Source organism: Neodiprion fabricii, chromosome 1 (genome assembly GCF_021155785.1).
Source record: "Neodiprion fabricii isolate iyNeoFabr1 chromosome 1, iyNeoFabr1.1, whole genome shotgun sequence".
Lineage (NCBI taxonomy): Eukaryota > Metazoa > Arthropoda > Insecta > Hymenoptera > Diprionidae > Neodiprion > Neodiprion fabricii.
In genome coordinates, this window is record NC_060239.1 from 9,649,596 (window position 1) to 9,665,150 (window position 15,555).

Consider the following 15,555-nt stretch of genomic DNA (forward strand, 5'->3'; position numbering starts at 1 on the left):
TTTTTAGCTGTAGTAAAAATGATGGAAACTTTTCATAACAAAATATATTTCAGTCACCGAGTACTAAAATGTGTCTTTACAACAGTAAATTCATCATTAGTTGCAGACTCGAACCAATTGAAACGACGAGTTCAGTCTCTCCCTAAAATGACTCGATATTATATTCCGTATTGACGTTGTACGTAGGCAGTTAAAAATAACAGAAACATCCTTGCAAATATCGCTTCCAAGACTTTTATCAACATTATTATCTATTTTCTGGCTAAAACATCGACAATGAGTGTGGAAACAAGTTTGTCAAAGTTGGTAGAGAAAGAGAAAAAAACACGATGGTTCCTGTTGGTACCTGCGATGAATTAAAAAGGAAACTTTGGCTTCTTTGAATTCTACGATTCCACGATGCGGCTAAATCCAGCAAACTTCCTCCGTTTATATGCTGCTCGGGCCTTTATTCACAGGTTTTTATCGTCACCAATAAAAATCCTTTCACCTCTCGAATACGTAGGTACGCTACTGCCGAATAAGCCTCAGTATAGACAATTTGACAGACTGACGATCTTTGGCCTTTCAGTTGCCAATCGACCCACACCACCGAAAAACAAGCTGCAAGTAGGTGTTTGTACGTGTATTATTAAAATGGCCAAGGACTTATCGCAAAAATCAAATTCAGCGAACGTAATCCTGACTTTTTCCCCTGGTTACGGAACACATATTCTGCACGCAGGTGGTGAATCAATTGCTTTAAACGTAAATTTTATTTTGTCATACTAAAACAGATGAGAGTTTTAGCTTTCAAATTCGTACGAAGTACTTTTAGAACTTTGCGCACATATAATATCAATATTTGTCTAATATCACGCGGTGGAAAATCTAATCTTACGGATATAGATATTTCAGCTTGAAACGACAAAATATAACAAGATGATATTCGGTTTTTTTTTTTTTTACTGTCATTGAATTGAAATCGAGTAATTTTATCTACCTGGTCAACTGACTAGTATTGTATCGTAACGGATAGCTTGATTTGTCAAACGAGGATGAAATTTTGATAAATAATATCGTATTTTCGAAAGAAATTGGTCGAACAACTCGAACTTCGAATCAAATCGAGATTTTTTTATCGTATTTAGTTTTAAAATGAACTATTTTGAAGATACGGTAAATCTCTAACCATGGGTTATATTGAAAACATTAAGATACCACACAAACCATTTATCAACGTTATTCATGCAATATAATTTCTAGCAGTCGGTAAACAAGTGAGAAATATATGAAACATGAACATGCAATAATCATTGTTTTCTGAAAAAGCGTTTTTGAAACGTCGTACGATTTTCTCCGCCTTTAATAAAATCCGAAATGAATCTACATACAAAATTGCACATAACCGATCAATTATGGGTTACCTATAAACTAAAAGATGATATCTTGTATTATAACTATGGAAAGTGGGTTATTTCCGACGAGTGCATGATGATATCACACGCTTTTTTTAGCAACAGCTGCGAAGGAAAGACTGACTTGAAAAGCAACGAAGGAACCACTAACGTCGGGTAAAATTGGGCTAAGGTAACTTACGCTCAATGACACAGAGCGTAAAAATGAATTGTTCGAATGTGCGCATGTGCAAAAGAAAGCTCTGGTGTGTAAAACCGAGCACCGCAGTTGCGCGCATGCGCCAACGTCATTTTGCCGCACTGTTCGGAAATGGAGCACTTTGCGCACGCTCCACAGGCTTCGAAAATTCTACTTTCCAAGCAGGTATCGGAAAAATCTTTCAAACAGTTAATGCTATAAGAATTCACAATTCGATTGAACATAAATTACCTTTTGCAGCAATTCTCGTCTCTCGACAAATGTCTATGTAACTATCAAGACTCAAGGATTCTACGATAATATTTGCAACCGAAAGAAGTTCCGACGGATTATCTCGCCCAAGAGAAAAACGACAAAATGAAAGCTGGAACTGGGCACAGAAAAGATGCTCGAGAAAGATTACACGATGCCTTCTGCGCTTAATATGCTTCGGAGGAGGCTGCAGTGAGAGTTAAGACCACAACGCTAACCGCACAGCGCGAAATACACCGCAGTTAGCGAAAAAGATTTCCTTTTCCTATCGTCCCTTTTTTATCGATGAACAACAGCTATCGGATTACGTCATGTTATCCTTTCTCTTTCCCGTTTTTCCTGCGTTATCGATGCGGGTGTAAAACGCGAAAGCGAGCTCGAAAATATCGGAATTGGGGGAAAATCCCGTCGCAGTCTAGGCAGCTTCAAATTTTCAGCTTCATACCTTCGTTCGCAGTAAATATGGTTACGTTTCGAATCAGAGTAATGATTTTTGGTCTGCATTTTTGGGAAATCAGATTTATCTGGTCGGTATAAAATTGATAAAAACATTCGGCATACATCTCGTGGCATGATTTGATTCTCTAAATCATCTAAAAATGTTTACAATACAACTGCTTGTTTTACGACAACCGAACCCTCCATTCTTCAATATCCAGAATTTTAGTCTTCTAAAAATTAAACTGTTTACTCGTCAAGGCATTCAATTTTGTTACGTAGAAAACAGTAGCTACTGATTATCAGATTTAGTCTAGAATTGTGTACGCGTAAAGCGACCTGCCCGCAGAGTTTCCGCAGTTTTAAAGTAAGCGTGGTTTATTACTGCCACCTATAAGTGTATCAACCCTCTGATTCACACCGGGACGCTCAGCGTCCCACCTTTGTTTCGCAGCTTTTTATTTATTAAACTACTTTTTTGGATCCACATGGTCCCTGAAATATTTCTAAATCTAGAAAAAATATAAAACTCATTTATTTAATAATTGCAAATATAGCACATGTCAACAGATCGTTGGAATTCGTACTTTTTCACGAAATAATCATTTTCTGCTAATCTACCATGTGATTATGAATGCCAATTTTTACACAAACTTAATACTTAATACACACCGAAAAATTTTACTATATAATATTGGATCCGCCATTTTGAATTTTCAAAATTCGCATTCGCTTTCGTAATTATTGAACCTAAAAACCATGTAACATAACGTTTTATCAAAATCAAATAACTTTTTGAATTTACATCCGCGATATTGAACCAATTATTTTGAATGTTCAAATTTCGAGTTCAGACGTATAATCAGCGACCGCAAAAGCCCGGGTATGCAACATTTCAAGCGAATCGCACGAAAGGAAAAATGTATGCACTACAGGATTAACACAGGACTAAACAAAATGTACAAACCAGTTAGGCTTGTTCGTGTAATAATTTCCTCCGCTACTCGCGCATAAAATTAATACGGGATACGCACAAGTTTTGAACAGAACACGAGCGTGTGCGTGCGGACATCGACAACCTGGTGCACCGTGCGATGTCCGTCCCGTTACACGGTCTAGGCGGCATATGCACGACCAGAATGCTAGTCGTCGGTGCAACGAATGGAGGCGCGGGCTGCTGCATGTGTGTATAAAAATCCTGGATGGCTGGGCGATTGTAAATTATGCATAACGAAGGAGCAGGTTCGTGCCAACGAGATCCGTTACGTAATTTATCTCCGCAAATCGTACGCGCGTATCAAAATAACCGAGAGGTAACCTGCGGTGGTGCGGTTTATTATACGTCGCAGCACCCTATCGCCCATCCGATACTCAAGCATCCTTGCCGAGCCTCAAGCGCCGCATCAACGTCGCGATTCAAGGAGTCTTAGATGTATTTATGTATTTCCGAGGCATACGTCCAGTAAGCTGGGAATAAATTCATCGTTTTATGCGTCGGGTGTTGTTTTATATTTATTTTTTATATTTTTTGTAAATTTTGATTGAACGTAAAAATCATAAATTCATGGAAATTGATACGACGTGTGATCGGTAGAAACTCGCTTTTTTTACAACAAATATACAAATGTCGAATCGAACAGAGATTACGATGCCATTACTCAATTTTTGCGACAATTGTGACAGTAACGATGCCCAATAAATTCTTACACGAGACGATCTCAATACTATCTTGCAAAAGCGAATTACTTTGATTTTTTTCACCCATTTTTGATCGCACGGTTTTCCCGGAATTATTGTTTCTGTTGAGTACGCTAGAAGTGCTAGAAGAAATTAGAACTCAGTTGTATGCATGATCGAGACACTAAAAATTACGTCAATAAATTCATACAGCAAATTCACCCTCGAATTATGACGTCACACTGTTTTTTATGCGCTGCATCTTCCAAGATCCTCAATTGTATAGCAACGCTATCTGCTTGTAAGCTGATCGTGAATGCATATAATGCGTGCCACCAAACTTACCTGAAACATAAAAAAGTTTGAAATTTAGTTTCAGTCTGGTCCAAATAGAGGACATTATCTTTCTACTGCTGCTGGAATCTAGTCGTGTTCTACTCATAGATTAACTTAAATCTACCTGTTTGTACGAACAGGGTCATATCTAGGTAATTAATTTTATGCATTCTTATCCCCACGACTATTTGCACAGAGCTGCACGGAAGAAGCAGCACAGCAGCGAGGAGGAACGATAAAAACTTGACCAATTAAGAAACTTTTCGCTTTTCCAGAAATAATCGGCATGCTTAGCCGTAATATACGTATACATACAGGCATAATTACAGTAACCAGAATGTACCGAATTCCTACATCTACGTCACATCTGACCAGATGTCTAACTACATTGTACGTATAAAATTCACACGTATGTTCGATTGCGTCATTCGAACAGAGTCTTTTAAAACGGTTACGCACATCTTACAGTTATGCAAAGTATATCCGGCGGTGATTGAAGTAGTTTTTACCGGTACTGTGATCCAAGATGATTGTAAATACACCCTCGTACTTGTTGAAGAGATATTTGACTGGGCAAAAGCAAGAAATATCAAAGGCCCGAGTATGGCAAAGTATTTTCGAAATCTTACTTGACAGCAACACAGCAACTCACAGCAACGATCTTAAACTAACAAACTAGAGTTTCGATTGGTTTAAAAAAAAAATTTAACTGCAACGTGTCGAAATAGAACGTCTCATTTCAGTGTGATGATCCAAGCTTCTGTTCGTAACTCCAAAAACATGACTGTATAATGTACATATATGTTATTCGAATGATTTTCTGATATCGTTAAAATTTCAGTCGCGGTTAAATGACAGTAAAGATACTTCTTGAAATACAGGTGCTAACAAGGAGATAGTGAGAGATAGATAATAAACCGTCAGCATAAGGGAGCCGGAAAAACTTTCATTGTCAGCTACAATTCTATAATCTTCTGCATGTCACAGTTTGTATAAAGACTACGTATTTGTTCGAATGAATCTCATTTCAAGGTACCTAATTTTTTTTCACAAAGCAATACAACGGCCGTTAACTAATCATTGATTGCGATGTGGAAAAAAGATCATGAATATGCAAGTGCGGAAGGTCTTGTAAGCCTACAATGCTCCACCCAACAGACCAACAGATGGTAATGAAAAGGCTACACAGATGCAATTAGACAATCGGTATAATAGCATTGTTCGACGAAACGAAAAATAAGAAATGAATACGCATGAAGAAATCATTTCAGTTACAAAGAACTAGGCAAGACGAAACGAGACGGCTTGCACCTACATATAATATCGAGGGAACTAGACGTGGTACGTGGGAGAATCCAGGCCATCTCGACCTGTTACGGCCCTAACCATTTATAATTTTGTTTACCTCTTGGTATGTTACAGGGCGTCGCAACCGAGTACGAGGTGTATAATTTTTTAATCGATCGATCAACGAAACCAATGTTAGCCATAATCAATTTTGATGGTTTCTAGACAGTGGATTTTTTGTAAAAAAAAAATGAATGTTTTGCGCACTCTGTGTTTATGTGATTCTGTTACACAATGTGCTCTAGAAAATGCTCATGATTTTAGTGTCGAACGTACGCTATTCGGGATAACCGTACGTAGCAGTCAATAATTGGTGGTATCTTAGTACGAGTATATACACCGTCGAAGCTTCACTTTTAAATACTTCCTAGATTTGAAATTATTATAACATAGGGCATAGGACTTCCATAACCGAAGGGGATCCTCCAACCAAAAGTGTAGGTACCCTCAATTCAATTTAGAACCCTGAATTTCATGGTAGATTTTCGATTTGGAGATTAAACCTTTAATTCCAGGGTTAACCCTCAATGTTCAGGGAGAATTGGCACCCTCGACTCGAGAGTTGACCCTTGAGTTGGGGTTAACCTCAACTATACTATACTAACCCCCTTTCAAGTTGTGGTTGATTCTCAAGTTGGAGATGCGAATTCGGCCCCAAATTTGAGGGTTAACGTGGGAATAAATTTGAATTTTTTTTATTTTAGCGAATTAAAGGACGTCTGTTGCTAATTATAAAACTCACAGAGATAATGAAGAGACCGGTAAAAAATTGTTCATGAAAAAATAGGAATTGGCACGAGCATAACATTATTGTTAAGAAGATACATGAATCGTTCTGCAGAATTTTGCACACGTTATTCCGTTCGCGTTTAATATGCATATCGTATACATACCACTCGAGGTGGCGAGTTCATTTAATCGGCAAACCACATCACGCCTGGCTGCATTTTGTTCTCAAGCCCAGATTTCTAAAAGTCAGGAGAGCGTGATTGCTTGATTGTACGAACATATAAGAGGTGTCTGATTTCAATCGGTCCACCGTAGAAAATATCTCCTGGCAGATAATACTAACGCCAGCGAACAAGCAGATAATATTTTACGCCGAAAACTACACTTCAGGTGTTTCCATTTTTATCGAACGGAATTTGGTTTTCCAGCGGTTACTGTATAATAGTATATGAAAGCCGAGACAGATAGGTTTCATCATCTTAAAGTGGAAATTGAATCAGCTCCTGATTGTTTAGATTTTACGCAGGTATATTGATAGTTTACCCGAAAATCGTAGAGTATGTACATGAACTGCATATGATCCTATTTCTATTCCAAGAAACGCAGTACCTAATAGTAATTTCGACATCATCCATCAGTTGTACCAGTTTCTATTTTCATTCGTCAACTTCGACACCCTATGGGTGGCATTGGCAGTGGTCATACAGTCCCGGAAATCGCTGAAGCATTGTAACTCCATCATTGCAGAATTTTTCACGGTCACCAAAAGAACTCTAGTGCAAATCTTAATGGGTACGTTTATTCCAGGGTACGGTTTTCAGGATTGGAATCGATTCTCAGATTACGATCAATCTACACCTACCGTGTTCCGTACAGAACACAATGAGCATTCTATTCTCCAACAAAATAAGAGTCGATATATTTGCCATGCGAGCAAGCACATTTCATGCAAGAGTTGCAAAATTATTCCGTTAACGTAGCTACATAGTTTCACGCTTGTCGACGGTCACGGAAAATTTTTTCCGCACGTCCTGTACCTACTCGAAAAATGTATTGATGAGGGCACACATTGAAAGTTTTTCATTGGATCAGCGAATATTATTTATCCACGGTGTGGCTACCGTGCAAATCGAAGCACAAGAGTTTGTTTGCGACTGCATAATTCCGAATCGGGGAATCTAAACAGTCGGACAAACGTCACTCTCTAGATCTCCAACACAGTTTCATGGTTTACCAGCTGCAGTCATGGTTGGAGTTGATGGTCGAACGCATTGGCAATATACAACCGTGGATCACAGCGTTTAAATCATTTCTGCGCGAGCAGCAGTGCGTCGCGAAACAGCTAATGGAGATATTCCCCGTTGACCAGTGCGAGGCTGCAGAATGTGCTAATCGCTCCACCGAATCCCTGGCCTCTGGCCAACGACATGACCCAGCCTTATCGGAGTAATGCACCTGCCTCAGCTTCTAGCTCGTGAGAATTCAAGGATAGCGTGCATATTGTATTGACGCGGCAAACGGCGTGAATATATCACGCGGGAAAATCAGAAGGCATTCTTATCGGGGTCGAAGTTCATACCTGACCGCGGACACCGTCGACACCTAGCAATTTGCCGATATCCGGTCAATCGCTAGTAAACCTCGAGGTCACGGTTCAATTGCAATTTCGCTTTCGTCGATTCATCTTCAGGCCAAAGAATTTCTGTGAAATTTATATCTGTATTCACTGTACAGTTTCGAGAGATTTGGAGCATGTTGAGTCTCGCAATGGCTGGCCACTGAAAGAATGCAGTGGTGGCCAAGCTTACGCCGTACTGACTTACAAACACCCCGCGTTCCATAAAATAAGGATCTGTGTTTCCTTTTTTAAGTTATTTAATTGAGGAGTCCTAATACAAATTGCGATTTTTGCCACTTCGGACATTGCACGTGACCATGAGATAAAGTCACTATACCGGTGAATGAAAAGCGATCAATAAATGAACAAAGTATCTGTTACATAGTGATTTTGACATAATTGTTTATTCACTGGTTCCATTTCATGAGCATTTATTTACTGGTCTATTTACCCTACCTCATCAATAAATTTATTCTGTTCCGTGAAATGGCTAGTTTGACGGTACAGTCCTTTCGTCAATTATCAACCTTGACTTACCGAAAATCTTTGAAACTAATATGTTGGACTATCTTACTGTGTAAATGGTAAAGTGAACATTAGCCGACTTTCAGGTCGTTATGTCCTTTTCGGACCCAATATCAGCAACAGATGATTTTCCGTTGCCTGATTTGTCTTCATTGTACCTATTTTTATACGCTTCGATAATGCCCATTTTCGCGTCATAGTTTTCTCCGTTTCTTAGTGAACCGGCAATTTCTCTAGCATGTAATATTGAGTTAAGAAAAAAAGATTTTCAGCTAATATCTATGGTTAAATGATAACTGTGAATAACTGAAATAAATGTGTAACTTCTCGACGAGTGTATTGAAAATTGTCGTGTACATGCAGGAAGAACGAGTGTATGTAATTGATATTCCTTCAATGCCGTGACACGTCTACCAAGTTTAGTCAGTGTTAGTTGAACAAGTCTTGTCCCAGATTTCTGATAAATGTCAATGTGCTGACTAGGCGAAAGCTTGTGCAGTAGTCGACTGATCGTACCCTATTCACTGCGAATAGTTTGTATGGTAAAACTTTATCACTCCACCGATGCTTCGGTTCAAAATCATAGTTAACACCGATAGAAGTAGAGGAAATTTTCAATTGACAACTCTTTCTAATATTATTCAAAACAGAGTGAGGATAAAAAAGTAGACAGATCAAGAGTGTGGAAGCGTTACAATATAACGAATTATCAAGGATGCGAAAGTCTATTTCCCAGAATTTTTAAAGCTTATAAGTCGAAATACAGAAAAACCCAATTGTTACTTACATTAGTTAGAACCTAAAAAGCGCTACTTTTTCTCATTACTTTATCAACAGAGTAAGCGAAATTTTTAAGATTTTAATTTTCATGGAAATCTCATCTCATTAGTTGTAAATTGTTGAACGCCAAACGGCAAATTCATTTTATTACGATCTCTTAATGCGTAATCCGAAAACTCGCATTCGGCTATTCGAGTGGTTGAATACGAATATAATATTCTCTTAATTAATGATAATCGGATTGTAAAAATAAAATTTGTGAAGTGTATTATTTACATAAATAACTACTTATATGGACATTATTTATCACTTGGTACGTTACGATTTGAAGATTTTTTCACTATGAGCATCCTAACCTCATTGTTAAAGAAAAATTAGTTGAAATACCATCAACCATTATAGGATATACTGTTAGTTTTTTCCAACAAAGTCTGTCAGAAATACGTTTATTTTGCGAATAAAAGCTTTTAAGTGCGATTCTCCCTTACAACGCCATATTAAAAATTAGTCTTCGTTTACTTTTCTTTTTTCTTACTAGATCGATGACCTAGTTAAAATTTTAGCATATGTCAGAACAGACTTTGTGACTTTCGTAGAGTGACGAGGTTACGTAATAAAATTAGGTACGATTCAATCTTCGAACGATAAGGAAACCGTATAACGAGCTCAATCAAGAATAAATTCGATGTCTTAAAAATTAAATTGAACTTGTATTATTAATCTCAAGTTTTCAGCTTCATTCTAATGTAAGACGTGATCCTAATATTTTCTAGTAACCGCCTTACGCTGCACAGCTACAAGTATGCGCGTGCGCGCATCGGCGCCAGTACGCACGCGAGTACCGTGACGTCAGTTCCGGCAACGCGCAACGCCAAGACTCCGGGTCAAGTATACAGTCTGCCTCCCCCCTCTCATTCTCTCTCTCTCTCTCTCTCTCTCTCTTTCTTTTTTCTCGCTCTCCACTCCAGCTCGTCTGCTCGCCCGTTCCGTGCAGTCTTCCTTTCTACTACTCGACGTGTCCAGTTCCGCTGAACCCGACCGACAGCCACGGCCGACGTGGTGGCGGTGTTAATTTCATTCTGCGTTCTCGCGGATGTGTGCGAGTAGCTTGCCTAATGCGCCTGCATCCGTGCGCACGCACACCACTCTGTAAGTCCACGATTCTGACGACCCCACCGAGGAGAGTGGGGGTCTGACGGTCTGCGCATGCGCCGATCAGCGCGGCTAAGTAACGGACGGCGCGAAGAGCTACCGTTGATAACGCCCAGTCCTGAGTCCAGCAAACGCTAAGCATTGTGAGTAGAGCAGCCTCTGGTACATGTATCAGTATCGTAATCCTCTCCCGACGTCTCTACACATCGTCGATACGTACCCAGAGTACAACGCAAATACTCCGGTGGCTGGTCAAACATTCCAACCTAGTAGTAGTTTCATGGCTCTAGTCACATGGCGTCCTCGTGGCGTTCACTCGTCGCAGGTGGACCGACACGACCGACGCGGGCTCTACAGTCCAGCAGATGTTGCGTCGTGTCAGAGCTGTACGTGTGTCTTGCATGGACGATGGAAGAGGTATAGTCACGAGTAGAAATTCACGTTCCGAAATAATGTCGTACAGCGTATAATGTAGGGTCGGGCAGTGACATGAAATGAAAAACCAGTCGAATCAAAAAGTAATTACCTTGAATTCAATTAAACGAGAATGTTCATGCTTGTTGCATGACTTAAATGCAGCTCTACTTCTTATTTTTGCTTAGCATTGTACCCACGTAGTGAATGGGTTGACTCGCCGATAGGCTGTGACACTTACACCTATATTCGTTCACCTTAGCTAAAAGTCATTCGGTCAATGGACCAGGTTGTTTTGGCGTTCATCTTATGCAGTCTTGGTAGTCTTATCCCACGAAGTGCAGGGTACCAAATGATACGAGAAGCCAAATATTTCACAAAGGGACCTGAGTCCAGTGTATGACCGACTACTCTTGAAACAATTAAGCTTTTTTCATCCGTGAAGTATAAGCGTAATTTTTATACGATTTACGTGAGCTTCTGGCACTTCCGAACAAATATCTACTAACGGTATGAGAAAACCATAGTTCCTTTTCAACCTTTTCAACCGCACTTGGAATAATTTTATATTCACGTTGTACATCTCTTTTCACAGTAAAACATGCATTGTTTGCAAGGTCTAAAGATCAAGTCTAATATCGAAATCTTTATTTACCATGCTTATATGACGTAGCTGTTCTACTACTACTATATGCTGTAATAAGCACACCGAAAGTACTTTTGACCTAGCGGGATCATCTACAAAACACTCAATCCTTTATCTGTGATAATTTTTTCGTGACTGCTGTATGTGAATGGCATTTTTGTATGAAGTTAAAAATCATAAGAAAGAAATTATCGATTTCACCAGAGATATTTGACCGTAATAGAAAACGATGCGAACACTTTCAGTTCTTGAGGATCTCCTTTCTAACAAATTTGTCAATAAATCAACCCCTTATTATGAAAGCCTACTACTTTCCACATCTTATGCATTGGCTGAGTATATACCCAGGTTGATCAGAATGGGTAAAAACATGTTGCTTTCAAATGAAAAATGTGAATATGATACATGTAAAAGTCATCTACGCTTGGGGTTACGAGTGCCATGTGGCGTTTAGCATCAGCAATCTCTATATTTATTTAGGTCTATCGATCTTCAACTTAAACTTGACTTCTTGCTATCACTGCCTGTTCCAAAATCACTCCATCTTAGCACATTTTTTTTACATTCTGAAACTCAAGTGAGTAGTCGGCCATGCAACACAGCGACCCAGCGTTATGATGCACAGGAGACTTGATAATCGTTCTATAAATGTCCAATATTTAATAGCATATTTTTGAATCATTTTAGTTTTTTCGAGTTGTCTGACCAGAGCGTTAGCGATTCTGACCTTAGGACCTGCTCCACGAACGATGTAATGACAGCAAACTTTTACCCTCGGAATTACAGATCCCGTAGTCAAATGGTATCCCAAGTTATGTTGATCTAGGGTCGTTACATGGTCCGCGGACTACACTTCGCGAATAGTAATATCACCTGCAGGTATCAAGTGTTAATGGATATCACCCTCCCCGGCCAACTAGACACCCGGTGAAATGGCTTCCTACGATAGTGCAGAGTGGCAGCAGTAGCACAAGTCTACATGCCTGTACCCATGGCACACGATCCTAATTGCGTTCCCACTCTGGACCATCGATGGTTGTTGACTCCTGATCATGCAGAAGAGAGCTGTATGAAGGTGATAATGTCCAGAAGTCATTCCTATTAATAGATACCAGCCACTCTAATGTCTTAGTTGTTTACTGTTTGTAATCGTTTCAATCGACCGGTTACAGAGATGATAGGTTTTATTTATTCATGTAGTGATGCACTTCAAAATTGGACGTGGATTCTTATTCCATGATATAAAAAGAAGTGCTACTGTTTAGGAACTCGGAATAAAAAAGTGAGATGCTGCAATACATAACTGAAGATACCAGCGAATCTAGTTTGACTCAGACCGAAGGTGGCTATCACTTGACGAAAATCAACATTCATTATTTTCAAACAAGGCTATTGACAACATAGCTGCGCTTTAAACACCCAATGAACTGACAATATTACCAGATAGTTCCATAGTCTTAATCTACGCCTTGGATTCGCAACGTGGTGCAGTTAGTTTCACCTCGAATAATTTATCATACACAGTTCAAATGTGAATAAACAAGTCGAGAATTGAAAGGGCTTTGACAAATTCGATAATTTTTAAAACATTGGACTAATCACCTATAGCCAAAGATTATACAAAATAGAAAACAGATAGTCGAGTGAAGATTCTAGAAATCGCTATGTGTCACACTGCAGTGTAAAATTTGTACTTAACGATTCATTTGGAAACCTTTCACCATATAAGTACGAAACTTTCTTCCTTCGTTGACCTCTACCATGCGAAATTTCTGTTGCCGGTAATACTTCGCACGGCTATCATACCATAGAATTACGCAGAAGCAAAGAAGATACCTGACCACCTTCTATTCTTGGAAGATATTTTTCAATGTCCTGACGTGCAGCAGCATTGCCTCAGGGACGTTCAGCGTCGAGGATTTACTGACAAGAATCGACATCCGGTTACTAAATGGCGCCGGGAGGCAGCTGGATTCGCTCTTTGATAGTTTTACCAACCCGGAAAATACGCAACGGCGATAAGCCCTTGGCTTCGGAGGTGAGTTATACCACGTCTAATGTCTTGTATATGTAGCAAGCAGGATCATGTATCCTGTTTTTAAATAACAGGAATCGTACGGGATGGAAATTATCGTTGTAACGCTATTTATATCGTATCTTGCATCGTACCAATTTAAGCACAAGTAATTGCAGAAAAAAAATACACGCTTAACAGTTCATGATAAAAATAAGCAGTCAGGATAGTCATATGTGAAGAAACCATTCAACTGAAGTTAACAGAAAAATAAGAAGTCAATCTTTAAAAAAAAATTGCTCATTCGTCACGCGTGAGCATTGTTAGCAGTGCATCGTTTTGAGCATCAGTGATGGCTTCTGGAGATGTTCGCGACTGATTATCAATTCGTTCTGGATGATTACGGAACCATTGAGGAAATTGTTAGTATCCATTTCAATCGATCCCAAGATACCGTTACCAATATCCTATGTACTTATCGTGTAGCAGAGAACTTGAAGACTATGTTTGCTGATAATGTTTCCCGCACGCAGTCTCACTTTTTAATAACTATATCCATATAAAAATGAATGGACAGTTTCACCAAGAAAATGTATTAATTTAATCACTTATAGAGGTATTGTTAGGCAATTTTATTACACAGTTGGTAGGCACAGCTAGATATTGATACTAGAATGATGATGAAAAAATTCGGTTCAATAATTAATATCATAGAATAGCACAATCCGTTGGAAATTTGCAAGTCACACCAGATATAAAAGTTCGTTTTTTCTTTCTGAAGTTCGTGAAAGAATAATGCACGTGGAAAGTTTCTGACATTTTTTCCTCATGTTTCCGACGTCACGGTGTACTTTTATGATGATTTGCTTTTAGATGCAGTTGTGAGTTTTGGCAAAAGTTAACGGATGAAATTAGCGACCTCCGATTCATAACCCTTCTGTTATGGGTCGCACTCTATTTGATCATTCGTGTGCTTTCACGTAGGTTTTGACCAGCTACTTACTACAAACTGAGGAACCACCTTGGACTTCGTACTTTGTGAAGTACGCTGATGTGGTAAACGATCAACGAGGTATGTCCCATTTCAACTGGCCCGTTGGAAAAAGCAATTATCACGTTTTGAGGACAGGTTGTTATCCCTACCTAAAGTATCACTGCACAAAGAGAGCTAAGGAGGATCTCAGTGCCGACAACACCCTTTTCATGATCATCAAGATAATCAACCTTGGTAATTAAGCATACTTGTAAAATCCAGACCAGTTACCCCGGATGTTACCCTGGCAGTGACCATCAGAAATTTATCTCTTTCAGGAATTCCTACATTGATATATGGACTGACGGCCACGCAGCTAATTCGTCATCGCGAAATTGTTAAAACTCCTCATGGCAACGTGACTATTCATTTCTTATTGCCGGAGGATAAAGGCTCCCGGTATTAGCGTTTCATGCACAGTAATTATTTTACACCTTGTATTCTGTCCAATTATTGCGAATAAAGTATTCCAAACGTCACCACAAATCTCATCCATTCTTAATTAGAAAATCATTCATCCTTTCGCCGAGTCTGAATATCAAAGTGGCATTAACTGATTCTGAATGCAATTCCATTGAAGTACGAGGTACAGTTTGGCAAACGTTTTAGCTAGAAATTCATCGCTCATGCACTACGAACAGGATGAGGTGCATTGTCATTGACCCAAGTGGATTAATAAGTTGCAGTATTTCATAAGAACTGTCAAAACTAATCCTCGACGGATCGTTCAGCGCCAGTACAATCCTATTCTGAAGAATGATATTCAACTGAAATAGATATTTATATTTATAAGCGCATGTGGCCAACGGCCAGGCATAACGATTCCTGTTAATTATGCATATTATATGCATAAGTTAAGTCGCCCACGGTAAAGCAGGGCGAAAACCTGCAGCTGACATTTATAGGCGGACCATAGGGTTAAAGTAAGTGTGTAACTACGGTAAAGAGGCGAAGGAGCGAGCCGGTATTATAACTTGGTGCAGTGGTCTGGTGACAAG

General features: G+C 39.2%; 2 protein-coding genes across 8 annotated transcripts in view; one reads left to right on the top strand and one right to left on the bottom strand.

Annotated features, from left to right (window-relative positions):
* Window positions 1-15,555, bottom strand: part of LOC124174359 (cadherin-99C) — a 111,178-nt gene that overhangs the window by 74,116 nt on the left and 21,507 nt on the right. The window lies entirely within an intron of this gene.
* On the top strand, window positions 10,169-15,033 carry LOC124174390 (uncharacterized protein C15orf61). Of its 3 annotated transcripts, XM_046553515.1 has the most exons (5): window positions 10,169-10,593; window positions 10,675-10,867; window positions 13,322-13,548; window positions 14,509-14,752; window positions 14,836-15,033. In XM_046553515.1, the coding sequence occupies exons 3-5, from the start codon at window positions 13,462-13,464 to the stop codon at window positions 14,961-14,963; spliced, it is 459 nt and encodes a 152-aa protein (XP_046409471.1). In that variant the 5' UTR covers window positions 10,169-10,593; window positions 10,675-10,867; window positions 13,322-13,461; the 3' UTR covers window positions 14,964-15,033. The 3 variants fall into 3 exon arrangements, with proteins under 3 accessions (XP_046409471.1, XP_046409461.1, XP_046409481.1); XM_046553505.1 differs by lacking the exon at window positions 10,675-10,867; XM_046553525.1 differs by lacking the exons at window positions 10,169-10,593; window positions 10,675-10,867 and adding an exon at window positions 10,881-12,585.